This window comes from Hordeum vulgare, chromosome 6H (assembly GCF_904849725.1).
Source record: "Hordeum vulgare subsp. vulgare chromosome 6H, MorexV3_pseudomolecules_assembly, whole genome shotgun sequence".
In the NCBI taxonomy this organism is placed as follows: domain Eukaryota; kingdom Viridiplantae; phylum Streptophyta; class Magnoliopsida; order Poales; family Poaceae; genus Hordeum; species Hordeum vulgare.
In genome coordinates, this window is record NC_058523.1 from 311063538 (window position 1) to 311081634 (window position 18097).

The 18097-nt window shown below is 39.4% G+C and overlaps 1 protein-coding gene across 2 annotated transcripts; it reads left to right on the forward strand.

The window, feature by feature from the left end:
- The first annotated feature begins 275 nt into the window (after positions 1-275).
- On the forward strand, positions 276-4238 carry LOC123401666 (probable bifunctional riboflavin biosynthesis protein RIBA 2, chloroplastic). Of its 2 annotated transcripts, none has more exons than XM_045095510.1 (8): positions 276-469; positions 660-748; positions 1143-1539; positions 1652-1873; positions 2380-2702; positions 2931-3060; positions 3171-3467; positions 3741-4238. In XM_045095510.1, exons 2-8 carry the CDS (start codon positions 696-698, stop codon positions 3924-3926), a joined length of 1608 nt encoding a protein of 535 aa, XP_044951445.1. In that variant the 5' UTR covers positions 276-469; positions 660-695; the 3' UTR covers positions 3927-4238. The 2 variants fall into 2 exon arrangements, with proteins under 2 accessions (XP_044951445.1, XP_044951446.1); XM_045095511.1 differs by having other exon boundaries at positions 280-469; positions 657-748.
- The last annotated feature ends 13859 nt before the right edge of the window (positions 4239-18097 follow it).

The window sequence follows — 18097 nt, forward strand, 5'->3', positions numbered from 1 at the left end:
AGGGTCTTATGGCTTATAAGTTGGGGTGACTTATAAGTTGGGTCTGTTTGGCAAAATAATTCACTTTTTACATTTTTTAATTTATAAGTTGATGACTTATTTGAAACCAAACATGACCTTATATTTAGGAACGGACGGAGTATCTACTTTCAGTGCCGATAGCGAAGGCGAAGTCACCTCTCACGTCACAGAGGATCGGCTCCAGCCAACCCGCCCAAGGCTCGAGGCGGCTAATGCGAACCTGCCGCGTTGGTGGCTGCACCTGCACGTTATAAATCACGCACCCTGTCTCTCCCCTCTTCCCCAGTCTCTCTCTACCCACACCAACCCCATCCCTAATCAACTCACCCAACCACGACCAGAAACTCAAATCGAATACCGAGAAGGAAATCGAATCGAAGCTCTCTTTTCCCTCCTCCTACTACCTGTTCGCCGCCGTCGGAGACCTCGGCCGATAAGCCTCCAACGGGTAAGAGCCATCACCGCCCCTGATTTCGTTCCAGCACCTTGGAGGCTGCAGGGCTCGAGATCGAAGCGCGAAGAATCGCTGATTTGTCGTTTTCAGATCTCGCGCGTCTTTTAGACCGGAATTTGAATATTTTGGTTCTAGATGTTGACGTACGGTCGCTGATTTGGCGCTCTCCGTGGTTGATTAGCAGATTGATTGAGTCCTTGTGTTGGAGGGGAGCATCGGCATGGCTTCGATTGCGCCGCCGTCTTCCTCCGTCGCAGCACTTCGCCGCCAACCGTAAGCTCTCCGCCTACGCAGCCCCTTACCACCCTCTGCTCGTCTTGCGCTGGCCACACCTCTTGATTGCTTTGCTTTGCTTTGTTGGTACTGTGCACATAGGAATCGACGCTTTTTGTAGTACGTTTCAACGATAGCTCCCACCAATGTTCTACTGGTTTTTTGTCAGCGTCTCTTTAGTGTAGAAGTGATGAACAGTTAAGTAACTCTGTTGTAAGATGACAAGAATAATGCCCCGTTTCAAGACATGAAAATAAAATAATAACCTTCACAGCTCTAGAACTGAACTAGAGAGGCATGACCATAACTTTTTGAAGTTGTCTTTTAAACCTAATTGATTGAATGAGTGAGACTGATTTGCAGGGTTTTTTTCCACCTGTTTGTACGAATGCAGGGTGCAGTTCTTGAGAGGTAGTGACGTTTCCAAGCAGGCAAAGGGATCAGTCTCTTATTCTTTTCTCACAAATTCGAGAAATGCCAACATAAAGTCGGTGGGCTTGAAGGTAGCAGTATCCTTAAAAAAGAGTAGTGGATTTCCAGCTGATTGTAGCTCGGAAAATGATGACATGCTGTTGCTAAAGAGCACTTCTGTGCGAGCCCAGGACCATCCAACCACAAACTCTGTTATTCCTGTGGATTCCGTTGTTGCAGCAGAAATCATATCTACTGATCTGTCATGTGTCGTGGACACACTGTCAAATGAAGAAGACGATGCTGAACTTGATCTGGATAGCCCTACCGAGGGCTTCTCATCTATTTCAGAGGCTATTGAGGACATTCGACAAGGAAAAGTTAGTATGCCTTGCAATTCTTTGTTTGATGGCTTATTTGTTATTGTTGATCTTTCTAACAAGTTCTGTTACTGCTACATGGTATTTTCCTGACACTGGATGCCTCTTGTAGCTTGTGATTGTCGTTGATGACGAATCAAGAGAAAATGAAGGTGATCTTATATTGGCTGCTTCTTTGGTTACCCCAGAGGCTATGGCTTTCATAGTAAGGCATAGCACAGGAATTGTATGTGTTAGCATGAAAGAAGATGACCTGGAAAGATTGAACCTTCCTTTGATGGTTTCAACAAAGGAGAATGAGGAGAAGCTATGCACTGCTTTCACCATTACTGTGGTATGCTACTATTGTTATTCATATTGAAGCATTATATTATGTAGTTATGGTGTTATATGGGCAACAATTTCTCTGTTGTTTGTCAAAAGTATGGATATGGCATGCTTGTTCTCTCTACCATTTCTTTTCCTCTTCAGAAGCAGAAATGCACAGATATGGAGGTCTGTGGTACAAGCACAGATCAGTTTGACGAGCTCAACTTTTTGGCACCTTTCGGTGTGTCGGTGCTGTCGTTGCAAAATTGTCCTTCCCTGTTATCCTCCTCCTTTTTCTTGGAGTCTTATAGACCAAATACTGTCTGATCTATATCATATGCAACTTCTAACCAAAAGTCTAAAACAGTTTTTTATCTTATTAATTTTCTAAACTGATGAAACACATATAGCTTACTAATTTTGTCATTTCATACTGGAAAATAAATCAAACTAGGTGTTAGTTGTTCCCAACAAACATCTTTGTGATATAAATTTTCTATTAAGGTACAATTTATCTACTTTGATGTGTAGGATGCTAAAGAAGGCACAACGACTGGGGTATCTGCAAAGGATAGGGCAAAGACAGTCATGACTCTTGCATCTCCTCACTCAAAGCCTGAAGATTTCAATCGGCCAGGCCATATTTTTCCTCTGAAGTACAGAGATGGGGGTGTTCTCAAACGAGCTGGACACACTGAAGCATCTGTTGATCTTGCTGTGCTGGCTGGGCTACCTCCTGTCGGAGTACTCTGTGAGATTGTGGATGAGGATGGATCCATGGCTCGCTTACCCAAGCTGCGCGTGTTTGCTGAAAAGGAAAATTTGAAGATTGTATCGATTGCTGATTTGATTAGGTAAGTAACTCTCAGCCCTGACCAAGTCCTTATGCTTCCTTTATTGGCCTTGAGGGTTTTTGTTACTTGCCATATAGGGCAATAGGTTACTAATAATTCCTATAACACTTAACAAACGATTTGGCATTTTTGATAGGATATAAATACTATTTTTTTCATTGTCCTCTTTGTTCTTGTTATGATTATTATGAAATACTTGTTGGCACGCTCACAGAAATTCTTTTACAGATATAGGAGAAAAAGAGACAGGCTAATTGAACGTGCATCTGTTGCACGCTTACCTTTGAGATGGGGCAATGTCCATGCTTACTGCTACAGATCTGTTATTGATGGGATCGAGCATATCGCAATGGTGAAAGTAAGATACTAAAGACTTATAATGCTTCTGTAGGACGTAACTGTTGGATCTGGTGGTTTATTTCCCTCCTAAAACCTGATTTTATTCTTGTCTTATTCAACAACCAACAGGGTGAGATTGGAGATGGTCAAGATATTCTTGTGAGGGTCCATTCCGAGTGCCTCACAGGAGACATTTTTGGATCAGCAAGATGTGATTGTGGTGACCAGCTTGCAATGTCAATGGAGAGGATTGAGAAGGCTGGAAGGGGTGTACTAGTTTATCTTCGTGGACATGAAGGGAGGGGCATTGGTCTGGGTCACAAGCTTCGTGCTTATAACTTACAAGATGATGGACGTGACACTGTGGAGGCTAACGAGGAACTAGGACTGCCTGTGGACTCGAGGGAATATGGGATCGGTGCACAGGTAAGAATCTATATTATCCTTTGGTATATCATATACGTTTTTATATAGGAAGAGTTCCAGGGGCATGCCGAACTGATTATCGTATTTCATACAATATTCACAACTGTAAAAAAAAATCTACTTAGATGAGCTTGCCCGACATGCTTATCCATCCTCTTCATGAACTCGCTGTTACTAATCTTATCTGGTGCATCCTTGCCATTATACTAGAAGTCACATAGCATTCTCTTGATGTATTCCAGGAGTCATGACGTTTGTGCTTATTCTCTGTAGATATTACGCGACCTAGGAGTCCGTTCAATGAAGTTGATGACCAACAATCCTGCCAAATATGTTGGTCTGAAGGGTTATGGGTTGAGCATTGTGGGTAGGGTGCCCTTGGTAACTCCAATAACCACTGAGAATCGGAGATACTTGGAGACCAAAAGAACGAAAATGGGGCATGTATACTCCAATTGACCATCCGACCCAAAGCAACATAACAGATTATAAGCACTAGGCCAACTGGACTTGCTTCTATTTACATTTGTAACTGGTGATATTCTTCTACAGTTGGTTTTCTGGGATTATTTCAATCCATTTGTTCGAGGTGAATTGTTTTCTAGGCCATGATAGGTGGAAATATAAATATTTGGCCAATAATTATAATTATCCAACCGTCCCTTAATTTCTTTGTAATTCCCAGCTTTTACAAACACATCATTGTAAATATACACAATCGAGTACAATTATGAGCAAGACCACTGCCAAAGGAGGTTTAAGTTCTTTGAATCGTCCTCTATTCTCATTTGCGACTAGATGATACCTGGCATGTTATTGCGAGAATGTTTTGGAATATATTCTAATAACATTTGGTTGTACTGAACATGAATATTTTCAGTGATTTTACGATAACTAAAACTGAAACAACACATCGTTTGCTCCATCATTTATTGTCTTTGATTATTGTATAGTTATAAAATTTAATATTTTAAAATATAAATAGCATAACATAATGAAAATCATCATGCATGTTAGGTTTTTTGTATGCTTGATTGCATGTTGAAGCGTGTCTTTTCCTATGCATGTTATATGATGAACTGACATGCTTGCGAGAATGGCATTTTGGAGTTCGGCCTTCATGGAGGTCGGAATTTTTGAAAAAAAAAATTAAAATTTGAAAATTTTAGTTTCAAAAAATCTGAAAAAATATACAACTAAACAAGGGTTAGATCCGCGTGTGTGCAAAATTTCAGATCGAAATACTTTGAAACGACAAGGACTATGCTAACCTCTAGTTGATCGAAGGTTAGTGACAGATCCGCATGATCTTCCTCAGTTCGATTCCTCTGATTTTTCATTGATTTTTTTCTTCTCTTCAGAACCGTATACATTAGTAGTAAATCTCTAGTGGGTTTTCGGGCTTTCGAATACACAATATGAAAATAAAATAAAAATGCTAGTAAGAGGATTCAAATCCACGTGTGTTCATTAGACTTTGAGCTTAATAACCAACTAAGCCACCTATAGCTGTTGTCTATGTCATTTGAACCTTTCTTATTTCTGTCATATGAGAAAAAATAATAAAAATTGGCTTGGTAACTTTGACATGACCAACGTGACAAGTATAGTACGAGCAACATGATAACTATACCATGATAAGATTGGTAACTACAGTACAAGAAGTTTACAGCATGAGGCAGTTATCATGTATCATGTTCGTATAGCACCTTGCTATTAACATAAAAGTCATCGGGGGGTATGTTCTTAAATAACCCACCTCGGATCAAAGTTACCATATTGTTTGTGGGTAAGTTATCAGTTTGGTTGTATCGCATGTCACCATGCTTTTTATACATAATTTATCATGTAATTTTTGATAACCCCCTCCGCAAGTCAAAAATAGTTACCATGTCTCGACTAAGTAAGTTAGCAACACTGATGGGTGTAGATTACCATGCTACTTGACATGAGTTACCATGGAAAGAAGGTTCAACAACTTTTTTCCCTGGTTAAAAAATTATCACATTTCAGCTAAGTAAATTATCAGCTCTGCTGTGCGCATACTGTACGATGTAGCACATTGCTATAAACAAAAAAGTTATCGGGAGTATGTTTTCAAACAACTCACCCGGATCAAAGTTATGATTTTGTTTGTGGGTGAGTTATCAGTTGGGTTGTGCGCATGTTACCATGTTTTTTATACATAATTTACCATGTAAATTTTTAACAACCCCCCTTCGCAAGTCAAAAATAATTACCATATCTCGGCTAAGTAAGTTATCAAACCTAATGTGCGTAGATTATCATGCTAGTACACTTCGGCTAAGTAAATTGTCAGTTCTATTGTCCGTATATTACCATGTTAATTTTTCATATAAGTTATCAGTGTAGGTTTGTCAATAACTGTTTTCTTGGGTTAAAAGTTATCAGGATGTTTGCGTCTAAGTTATCAGCCACGATGTGCGTGTATTACCATATATTTACATGAAAATTACCGGGGTATGTAATCAACAACTCACCCATCCCGGATATATTTTAGTAATGCACTAGCAGCTCTTGAGGAAATAAAAGCAGCCTAACCTGCATTTAAGCACTAGTGAGGTATTAACCCAGATGGCTAGCAAGAATAGGACTGAACCACTAGGTACAAGGTTTGATTCCTCTGTCATCATTTTTGTGAGAAAAATCAATAACGAAGAAAAACAATAAATCAAAACTGGATGTACTATGGATTTCAAGACAAGCAAATAAAAATCAGTAAAATCGGTACTACAGCGAATCAAGCGATCGAGAGCGGAAGTGTACGGAAGCGTTCGGATTTTTAATCTTAACAAAAAGCAACAACAACAAAAGCAACAACACATGAAATTCAAAGTCTGGCCTTTTGTGACAACAATGAGGTATAGGTGGAATTGTTAGTGTGGTGGCGTGCGTCAATGAGATCGGGGGTTCGATTCCGCTCCTCACCTTTTTATTTTTCTCGCCATGAAACAGAGCGCGATCGTGCAATTCTGATCCGAAGGGGTCGAGTGCGTGCGGATATGTAGACAAATTCCACACTGACTGAAAAATAGCAAATCCGAAAAAAAATCATAGTCCGAAATAATTTCTTGCCATGAAACAGAGCGCGACCGTGCGATTCCGATCCGACGAAGTCGAGTGCATGCGGATCTGTAGACAAATTTCAGACCAACTGAAAAATAGCAAATTTGAAAAGACAAATTCATAGTCCGAAATGATGAATAGTAGCAAGTGTTAAAGCATGTCAGATTTGTCTTCTTTTGCACATCCCTCATTTTAAAGTGTTTCGTTCTAAAATTTACACACTTATGTATTATACTTCATCTATCTATGTATTTTTTTTATTTTTTTAAATATTTAAATATGATTTTTCACGAAATTTGAAATTTGCTTTTGGAGGCCTTCATGGAGCTGGGCTTACAAAAGCAATTTCCGCATGCTTGCATATTAAAAAGGAAATATGCCAGTGGGGGTGTGGGCGGCCGCACGGAGCCCTTGAAACCAAGGGGCACATTTGGATTTGCAAAGAGACGACTACCAGAAATCCCTCCATTAAAAGCGCGCTCCTTTCTTTGTGTCTCAAGGAAGAGGAAAAGGAGTTGCTTTTACTCTAGCCGACCGGGCTGCCTTTCTAAACATCGGTGAATATGATTAAAATTATGGTTACTAGTCATCAAACTGTGCACCTGCACGTCCTAGATATTACTGGGATATATTACTATTAATAAATATCTATTAGGATTTTAATTGGAAGAGTTTCAATTGCAGATATTATACAACTGTGTTGATGGTAAGTTATTCAAACAATGATAAAATATAATATACACACATTATAATCTCTAATATTGACTTCACTGCATCCATTTTCTCATTTATGTTGGGCAAACCACCATCATTGGCCCGAAGGAGACCTCATGCCATAGTAGGAAGACACCTCTTTAGGAATTTAACGCCACCAACTAAGGGATGGACATAGTATGATTTAATTTGATCCATATCGCAAGTTACACATCTTTCAGGCATATTTGATCTATTGTAGCATATATAACACAATTTAATAAAAGTTTGGAGAAAGATACACTCACATGCCGACTACTCAAAAAATTGGAGTGTGAGAGACATATGCAGTATAAGCTAGTTTTGTTTTCCAAACATGATTGCTATATCATTTTTATAAACTATTTTTTTAGAAGAGGTTAATGGTATTTTAAAGATATTTCTAGTGAGTATAACATAGCTGGATATATGTTCCACATAGTTTTGAATCCCACTATTTAAAGTTGTATAATTTCCCGAGGTCTCTGTATACATGTACCAAAACAACAAATCTACTCGTCTTGTTTACTTATTTTTTAATTCTTCTAAATTTATTCGAAAATGCTCCTGGTTTAGCACCAAATTAAACTATAGAGGATCTTGTAATAGATGGGACAATTATTTTACCCCCAAAAATTTAAAATTTAATTGATGTGGTTTTGAAATATCCCCATTTTATATAATCCAGAGTATGTTGTATCAAAATTAGCACAAAAGGCAATGCTATTCCTTCAAATGATATTTATTAAAAGTTTTGTCTAATATACGAATTGTTATGCAAGGTAATGTGTGCATATTACCTTACTTGTGTTGGAGTTAGGTGATTCGACATATATATTAAATTGGTAACCTTGGTAGTGGTGATATGAGGGAGCCATCTTCGAGTGATATATTTTATAGTGGGATTGAATTCCTTTTTCAATCTTGCATAGGTTCTTTTTTTAGTGTGAGAGGTGTGGACACGTTATTTGTATGTGTAATTTTCCTTTGTAGAACAGGACATGCAAGTGTTATTTGTTTTAGAGGTAATTCGATGCGGGCTTTTTATTTAGCGTGGATACTGGAAATATACCATAGCATGTATTAAAAAAGAAGAGTATTTCATAATAACCGAAATCTGATTCAATCCTAAAAATGACATTGAATGGGCGTGGATATCAAATATCCCTATTTGAACAACACAACCATCTACTTTACCAACCCAATCAATAAAAAGTAATTGTATACCTTCAGTTGATATTTATTAGTGGGTTTATGTTAATTTATTATTTTTGTATGCCTAGAGGTTTTTGCCAAATTTCGTGCGTGTGTTATAATCAGATGATTCCACATATTAAATGAAGGACGCTGATAACGCCCACACGTGTGGTGGAAGCAATATCCGCCGATGCGTTTATAACACATAGATTGCAGTCACGTCACCGCATGCATGCATGTGAGATTTTTTTGGATTTTTAGTTTTTAAATATTTTATCTTTTAAATGAAAAATCCGATTGAAGATCCGTTTTCACCATCAAATTCATCGTGACTAGATCTTCGAAACTAGATTTCATACCAATATGTTTCGACGACTTTTTTTTGGGTTAAAAGTTGCCATGTCTATTGCACATGAATTGCCATTGTGTTTACACTGAAGTTGTCATGATATGTTTCAGCTATTTTTTCTTCTTCCTTTAAAAATAATTTTTGAAATATTATAAAACGGGGAATTAAGAAACTAGACTTGCTATGAACCATAAACTAAAATTGCCATGGTGAATAACTTTTTTAACACAGTACAAACCCAAGCGCTCATACATACGCGCGTACACTCACATGGTGAATTACTTAAATTTATCATGATACATGCACTTAAATTATCATGGTTCATATAAAAAATAATTTCCATGGTCAAAGTTCTGGAATTGTCATGGTTAAAATACTAAAATTGCCATGATCTATAAACTAAATTTGCCATGATGGATTACTAAAAATTGCCATGATCCATGCATTAAATTTCCCGTGGTTAATTACTACAAATTGCCATGGTCAATTAACAAAAATTACCGTAAAAAGTAGTTAAAAATATAACGGTAGATTTAAATATAGAATAAAAAATAGATAGCATATGTCATGACAACTTTAGTGTAAACACTATGGCAACTACCGTGTAAACATCATGACAACTTTTTGCCATTTTTTTCATCGAAACCTATCAACATGTGATCTAGTTTTAAAGATCTGGTCAAAACGAATTTAATGATGAAAACAAATTTTTAATTGGATTTCTTAATTTAGGAGATAAAACATTCTTAAGCCAAAAACCAAAATGATTTTCGCTGATGTCATCTGTTTTGACGTGGCAAAATTGATGATAATAAAGACGTATGGTCATGTTCTTTCGTGCCACACGTGTGGATGTTAACATTAACGTAAATGAATGATCTAGAGGTGATAATATCTCAAAGGCATTGGGAATTTTTTTCCGGATGTTTGTGTCCGATTTATTTTATTCTGGGTGGTCTTGTTTTTTATGACGAGTTTGAAATTTTCGGGTATTGGAGTCTCTTTTTATTTATCACGCCATGTCACATGTTTTTAAACATTTTTTAAGAATTTTTTTTAAACCTTGGACGTTGGTATGCAGGCTTCTATCTTTTTATGTGTGGTTTCTATTTACTTTGAACGTGGGTGTTTGGGACTCAATTTTTCTGGACGTGTGAGATTTTATTTTTTAATATGCATGGTGAGAACTGACCTTTTCTATATACAACGTGGTTGCTTTTTTGGGGAGATCATGACGTGGGTGCTAAGGCTGATCATAGTAGGGAGTATCATATAGTAGTATCATGCATACAATACTATTGTATGATATTACCTTTATAATGCATATTATCATAAACTAGTATCATAAATAATCTTATTTATTGACATGCATGACACATAGTAGCATAATATTTAACATGTTACGGTATTTACCTATGTTACTTTAACCCCCTCTCTTTCTTTTTTAATTATTTGTCACGTCAGCATGTTTGCTAATTCGAAGTACATGATACTACCTAAGTTATTCCCATTATGGTCAGCCTAAGGACTCTATTTTTTGGGATGTGTGATTTCTTTTAAATATTGATCTTTTTAAGGGCGGACAACGATTATTTTTTGGACACAGTACAAACACAAACACTCATATACACGCACCCATATGAACGCACATATGCACACCCTATCCCTATGAGCACCCTTGAGAGACTGAACCGACATATCGTCTTGAGATTTATGAAGTCATCATAGGTGCCTGACGGAAACGTCTCCTCCCACTGGACAACGACTTCTTAATGTACGTGTTGAAAATTTGTTTTTTGTGTGGACGTGCATTTTTTTCTGTGTATGGATTTAATGCCTTGCTAACGTGGTACTTTTATTTTATGAATGTCTAGGTGCAATCCTTTACGTACATGAAATTTTCTTAATTATAATTGATCTAGACCTTTGAATTTACAATCTAACGGCCAAACTAATATTGATGATATGAATTACTCAGGAGACTTAATTAGTGCCTCCTCGCTGTCGTCAACCCGTGATTTCTTCAGCAGCACGAAATGTTAAGGCATATCGGAGGCTGGAGGCGTGATTGAGGACTTACCTCATGATGGCTCAGTGTATGGGAGATGGGCTAAACCAAATACAGAAGCTTGGGGTGTACGTGAGCAACATGAGTTGTGTATACATGATGGTAATCTACTCCATCCGTCCTAATTTTTTTATCTTAGGTTTATCTAAAAATGATTTTATTAAAATACTAAAACGTGAATATATACATTTATATCTACACAAATATAAGACAATAATTTTAAGACGAAGGAAGTAATTTTTATCTACTGAATTTATGTTAGAGTACTAAACGTGGGCTTTTAGGACTCTGAAGCAGCATTGACGTGAAGGCTTTTTGGTGCGGCATGTGGTATGGATTAACGTGGTCAGGTTACGTGTAGATTGGACCAATTTAGATCTTTTATTTTGAAAAATGCTAACGCTCACACGTGTGGTATGTGGCCTAAACATCTTCATTACCATTGAAATCTTTTTTAATTTTTGGTTTAAAAATGTTTAATCTCCTAATTTAAAAATATAATCAAAATTCCGTTTTTATTATTAAATTTGTCTCGACGAGATCTTCAAAACTAGATCCTATGTTGATATGTTTCGATGAATTTTGTTTGGTCAAAAGTTGTCATGATGTTTACACAGTAGTTGCCGTAGTGTTTACACTAAAGTTACCATGCCATGTTCTATCTATTTTTTTTCTAGATTTAAATCTACCGATATATTTTTAACTACTTTTGACCGTAATTTTTATTAATTGGCCATGACAATTTTTTCACCATGTTAATTCACCATGGCAATTTTAGTTTATGATTCGTGGCAAGTCTAGTTTCTTAATTCCCCATTTTATAATATGTCAAAATTTACTTGTAAAGGTAGAAGAAAAAATAGCTGAAACATATCATGACAACTTTAGTGTAAACACCATGCCAATTTATGTGCAATAGACATGACAACTTTTTGTTGGAAATATGCCCTAGGGGCAATAATAAATTGGTTATTATTATATTTCCTTGTTCATGATAATCGTTTATTATCCATGCTAGAATTGTATTGATTGGAAACTCAAATACATGTGTGCATACGTAGACAAAAAACTGTCCCTAGTGAGCCTCTGAAGGACTAGCTCGTTGATCAAAGATGGTCAAGGATTCCTGGCCATAGACATGAGATGTCGTTCGATAACGGGATCACATCATTAGGAGAATGATGTGATGGACAAGACCCAAACTATGAATGTAGCATATGATTGTGTCAGTTTATTGCTACTGTTTTCTGCATGTCAATGTATCTGTTCCTATGACCATGAGATCATGCAACTCTCGGACACCGGAGGAATACCTTGTGTGTATCAAACGTCACAACGTAACTGGGTGACTATAAAAGTGCTCTATAGGTATCTCCAAAGGTGTCTGTTGAGTTGGCGTGAATCAAGACTGGGATTTGTCACTCCATGAGGAGGAGAGGTTTCTCAGGGCCCACTCGATAATACAACATCACAATAAGCCTTGCAAGCAATGTGACTAAGGATTTCGTCACGGGATCTCGTATTACGGAACGAGAAAAGAGACTTGCCGATAACGAGATTGAACTAGGTATAGAGATACCGACGATCAATCTCGGGCAAGTAACATACCAAAGGACAAAGGGAACAACATATGGGATTAACTGAATCCTTGACATAGAGGTTCAACCAAATGTCAAGGATTCAGTTAATCCCGTATGCTGTTCCCTTTGTCCTTCAGTATGTTACTTGCCCGAGATTCAATCGTCGGTATCTCTATACCTAGTTCAATCTCGTTACCGGCAAGTCTCTTTACTCGTTCCGTAATACAAGATCCCATGACTAACTCCTTAGTCACATTGCTTGCAAGGCTTATTGTGATGTTGTATTACCGAGTGGGTCCTGAGATACCTCTGCGTCACATGGAGTGACAAATCCTAGTCTTGATTTATCACCAACCCAGCAGACACCTTCGGAGATACCTGTAGAGAACCTTTATAGTCACCTAGTTACGTTGTGACGTTTGATACACACAATTATTCCTCCGGTGTCTCGGAGTTGCATGATCTCATAGTCATAGGAACAAATACATTGACATGCAGAAAACAGAAGCAATAAACTGACACAATCATATGCTACGTTCATAGTTAGGGTCTTGTCCACCACATCACTCTCCTAATGATGTGATCTGGTTATCAAGTGACAACACTTGTCTATGGCCAGGAAACCTTGAACATTTTTAATCAACGAGCTAGTCGACTAGAGGCTTACTAGGGACAGTGTGTTGTCTATTTATCCACACATGTATTTGAGTTTCCAATCAATACAATTCTAGCATGGATAATAAACGATTATCATGAACAAGGAAATATAATAATAACTAATTTATTATTGCCTCTAGAGCATATTTCGAACAGTCTCCCACCTGCACTAGAGTCAATAATCTAGTTGACATCACCATGTGATTGTAATGAATCTAACATCCATACAGTTGTGGGGTTTGACCATGTCTTGCTTGTGAGAGAGGTTTTTAGTCAACGGGTCTGAAACATTCAGATCTGTGTGCTCTTTTACAAATCTCTATGTCATACAGTAGATGCTTCTACCACGCTTCACTGGAACAATTCCAAACGACTACTCCACTATACGAATCCGGTTTACTACTCACAGTCACCCGGATTAGTGTCAAAGCTTGCATCGACGTAACCCTTTATGAAAAACTCTTTTATCACCTCCATAACCGAGAAAAATTCCTTAGTCCACTAGTTACTAAGGATAACTTTTGACCGCTGTCTAGTAATCCATTCCTGGATCACTTTTGTACCCCTTGACAGATTCATGGCAAGACACACATAAAGTGCGGTACACAACATAACATACTATAGAGCCTATGGACAATGCACAGGGGACGACCTTCGTCCTTTCTCTTTCTTCTGTCGTGGTCGGGCTTGAGTCTTACTCAAATTTTACACCTTTACAACACAACCAAGAACTCCTTCTTTGATTGATCTATTTTGAACTCCTTCAAAAATCTAGTCATGGTATGTATTCATTGAAAGTTTTTATCAAGCGTCTTGATCTATTTCGATAGATCTTGGTGCTCGATGTTCAAGTAGCTCAATCCAGGTTTTTCTTTGAAAAATTCCTTTCGAACAACCCTTTATGCTTTCCAGAAATCCTAAATTATTTCCAATCAACAATATGTCAACCATATATACTCATCAGAAATTCTATAGTGCTCCCACTCACTTTCTTGGAAATACAAGTTTCTCATAAACTTTGTATAAACCCAAAAACTTTGATCATCTCATCAAAGCATATATTTCAACTACGAGATGCTTGCCCCAGTCCATAGAAGGATCGTTGGAGCTTGCGTACTTGTTAGCATCCTTAGGGTCGACAAAACCTTCTGGTTGTATCACATACATGTTGGAATTATGCCCTAGAGGCAATAATAAATATAGTTATTATTATAATTCCTGTATCAAGATAATAGTTTATTATCCATGATATAATTGTATTGAATGAAGACTCATTTACATGTGTGGATACATAGACAAAACACCATCCCTAGCATGCCTCTAGTTGGCTAGCCAGTTGATCGATGATAGTCAGTGTCTTCTGATTATGAACAAGGTGTTGTTACTTGATAACTGGATCACGTCATTGGGAGAATCACGTGATGGACTAGACCCAAACTAATAGACGTAGCATGTTGATCGTGTCATTTTGTTGCTACTGTTTTCTGCGTGTCAAGTATTTATTCCTATGACCATGGGATCATATAACTCACTGACACCGGAGGAATGCTTTGTGTGTATCAAACGTCGCAACGTAACTGGGTGACTATAAAGATGCTCTACAGGTATCTCCGAAGGTGTTGGTTGAGTTAGTATGGATCAAGACTGGGATTTGTCACTCCGTGTGACGGAGAGGTATCTCGGGGCCCACTCGGTAATACAACATCACACACAAGCCTTGCAAGAAATGTAACTTAGTGTAAGTTGCGGGATCTTGTATTACGGAACGAGTAAAGAGACTTGCCGGTAAACGAGATTGAAATAGGTATGCGGATACTGACGATCGAATCTCGGGCAAGTAACATACCGAAGGACAAAGGGAATGACATACGGGGTTATACGAATCCTTGGCACTGAGGTTCAAACGATAAGATCTTCGTAGAATATGTAGGATCCAATATGGGCATCCAGGTCCCGCTATTGGATATTGACCGAGGAGTCTCTCGGGTCATGTCTACATAGTTCTCGAACCCGCAGGGTCTGCACACTTAAGGTTCGACGTTGTTTTATGCGTATTTGAATTATATGGTTGGTTACCGAATGTTGTTCGGAGTCCCGGATGAGATCACGGACGTCACGAGGGTTTCCGGAATGGTCCGGAAACGAAGATTGATATATAGGATGACCTTATTTGATTACCGGAAGGTTTTCGGAGTTACCGGGAATGTACCGGGGATGACGAATGGGTTCCGGGAGTTCACCGGGGGGGGGGGGGGCAACCCACCCCGGGGAAGCCCATAGGCATTGGGGAGCCACACCAGCCCTTAGTGGGCTGGTGGGACAGCCCACAAGTGCCCTATGCGCCAAGGAGAAGAAAATCAAGAGAGAAAGGAAAAAAAGGAGGAGGTGGGAAGGAAGGGGGACTCCCTCCCACCAAACCTAGTCCAACTCGGTTTGGGGGGGGAGAGTCCTCCCCCTTGGACTCGGCCGACCCCCTTGGGGCTCCTTGAGCCCCAAGGCAAGGCCCCCTCCCTCCCACCTATATATACGGAGGTTTTAGGGCTGATTTGAGACGACTTTTCCACGGCAGCCCGACCACATACCTCCACGGTTTTTCCTCTAGATCGCGTTTCTGCGGAGCTCGGGCGGAGCCCTGCTGAGACAAGGTCATCACCAACCTCCGGAGCGCCGTCATGCTGCCGGAGAACTCTTCTACCTCTCCGTCTCTCTTGCTGGATCAAGAAGGCCGAGATCATCGTCGAGCTGTACGTGTGCTGAACGCGGAGGTGCCGTCCGTTCGGTACTAGATCGTGGGACTGATCGCGGGATTGTTCGCGGGGCGGATCAAGGGACGTGAGGACGTTCCACTACATCAACCGCGTTCTCTAACGCTTCTGCTGTACGATCTACAAGGGTACGTAGATCACTCATCCCCTCTCATAGATGGACATCACCATGATAGGTCTTCGTGCGCGTAGGAAATTTTTTGTTTCCCATGCGACGTTCCCCAACAGTGGCATCATGAGCTAGGTTCATGCGTAGATGTCTTCTCGAGTAGAACACAAAAGTTTTTGTGGGAGGTGATGTGCGTTTTGCTGCCCTCCTTAGTCTTTTCTTGATTCCACGGTATTGTTGGATTGAAGCGGCTTGGACCAACATTACTCGTACGCTTACGAGAGACTGGTTTCATCGTTACGAGTAACCCCCTTTGCTCAAAGATGACTGGCAAGTGACGGTTTCTCCAACTTTAGTTGAATCGGATTTGACCGAGGAGGTCCTTGGAGGAGGTTAAATAGCAACTCATATATCTCCGTTGTGGTGTTTTCGTAAGTAAGATGCGATCCTACTAGATACCCTTGGTCACCACGTAAAACATGCAACAACAAAATTAGAGGACGTCTAACTTGTTTTTGCAGGGTATGCTTGTGATGTGATATGGCCAACGATGTGATATGATATATTGGATGTATGAGATGATCATGTTGTAATAGAAATATTGACTTGCACGTCGATGGTACGGCAACCGGCAGGAGCCATAGGGTTGTCTTTATACTAACGTTTGTGCTTGCAGATGCGTTTACTATTTTACTAGGATGTAGCTTTAGTAGTAATAGCATGAGTAGCACGACAACCCCGATGGCAACACGTTGATGGATGATCATGGTGTGGCGCCGGTGACAAGAAGATCGTGCCGGTGCTTTGGTGATGGAGATCAAGAAGCACGTGATGATGGCCATATCATGTCACTTATGAATTGCATGTGATGTTAATCCTTTTCTGCACCTTATTTTGCTTAGAACGACGGTAGCATTATGAGGTGATCTCTCACTAAAATTTCAAGACGAAATTGTGTTCTCCCTGACTGTGCACCGTTGCTACAGTTCGTCGTTTCGAGACACCACGTGATGATCGGGTGTGATAGACTCAACGTTCACATACAACGGGTGCAAAACAGTTGCGCACGCGGAACACTCGGGTTAAGCTTGACGAGCCTAGCATGTGCAGACATGGCCTCGAAACACATGAGACCGAAAGGTCGATCATGAATCATATAGTTGATATGATTAGCATAGGGATGCTTACCACTGAAACTATACTCAACTCACGTGATGATCGGACTTGGGATAGTGTAAGTGGATCATGAACCACTCAAATGACTAGAGAGATGTACTTTTTGAGTGGGAGTTTAGCGAATAATTTGATTAATTTAAACTCTAATTATCTTGAACATAGTCTAAGTCCACTTTGAATATATTTGTGTTGTAGATCATGGCTCACGCGACTGTCATCCTGAATTTTAATACGTTCCTAGAGAAAGCTAAGTTGAAAGATGATGGAAGCAACTTTGTAGACTGGGCTCGTAATCTTAAGCTAATCTTACAAGCTGGGAAGAAGGATTATGTCCTTAATGCTGCGCTAGGAGATGAACCACCCGCTATGGCTGATCAGGATGTTAAGAACACTTGGTTAGCACGTAAGGAGGACTACTCAATAGTTCAATGTGCAGTCTTGTATGGCTTAGAACCGGGACTTCAACGTCGCTTTGAGCGTCATGGAGCATTTGACATGTTCCAGGAGTTGGAGTTTATCTTTCATAAGAACGCCCGGATCGAGAGGTATGAGACCTCTGATAAATTCTATGCTTGCAAGATGGAGGAAAACTCGTCTGTCAGTGAACACGTGCTCAAAATGTCTGGGTACTCAAACCGTCTAGCTGAGCTGGGGATTGAACTCCCGCAAGAAGCTATCACTGACAGAATCCTTCAATCACTGCCGCCAAGCTACAAAGGCTTTGTGTTGAACTACAACATGCAAGGGATGAACAAGTCTCCCGGCGAGTTGTTTGCGATGTTGAAAGTCGCAGAGTCTGAACTCCGTAAAGAGCATCAAGTGTTGATGGTGAATAAGACCACTAGTTTCAAGAGAAACGGCAAAGGCAAGAAGGGAAATTCTAAGAAGAGCGGCAAGCCTGTTGCCAATC

Bases quoted from the DNA above. Each gene is read 5' to 3' on its own strand.
- LOC123401666 (XM_045095510.1), top strand. From the start codon at position 696: ATGGCTTCGATTGCGCCGCCGTCTTCCTCCGTCGCAGCACTTCGCCGC. The intron at 749-1,142 runs GTAAGCTCTCCG...GTACGAATGCAG, and splicing joins GCAGCACTTCGCCGCCAACC to GGTGCAGTTCTTGAGAGGTA. The intron at 1,874-2,379 runs GTATGCTACTAT...TTTGATGTGTAG, and splicing joins CTGCTTTCACCATTACTGTG to GATGCTAAAGAAGGCACAAC.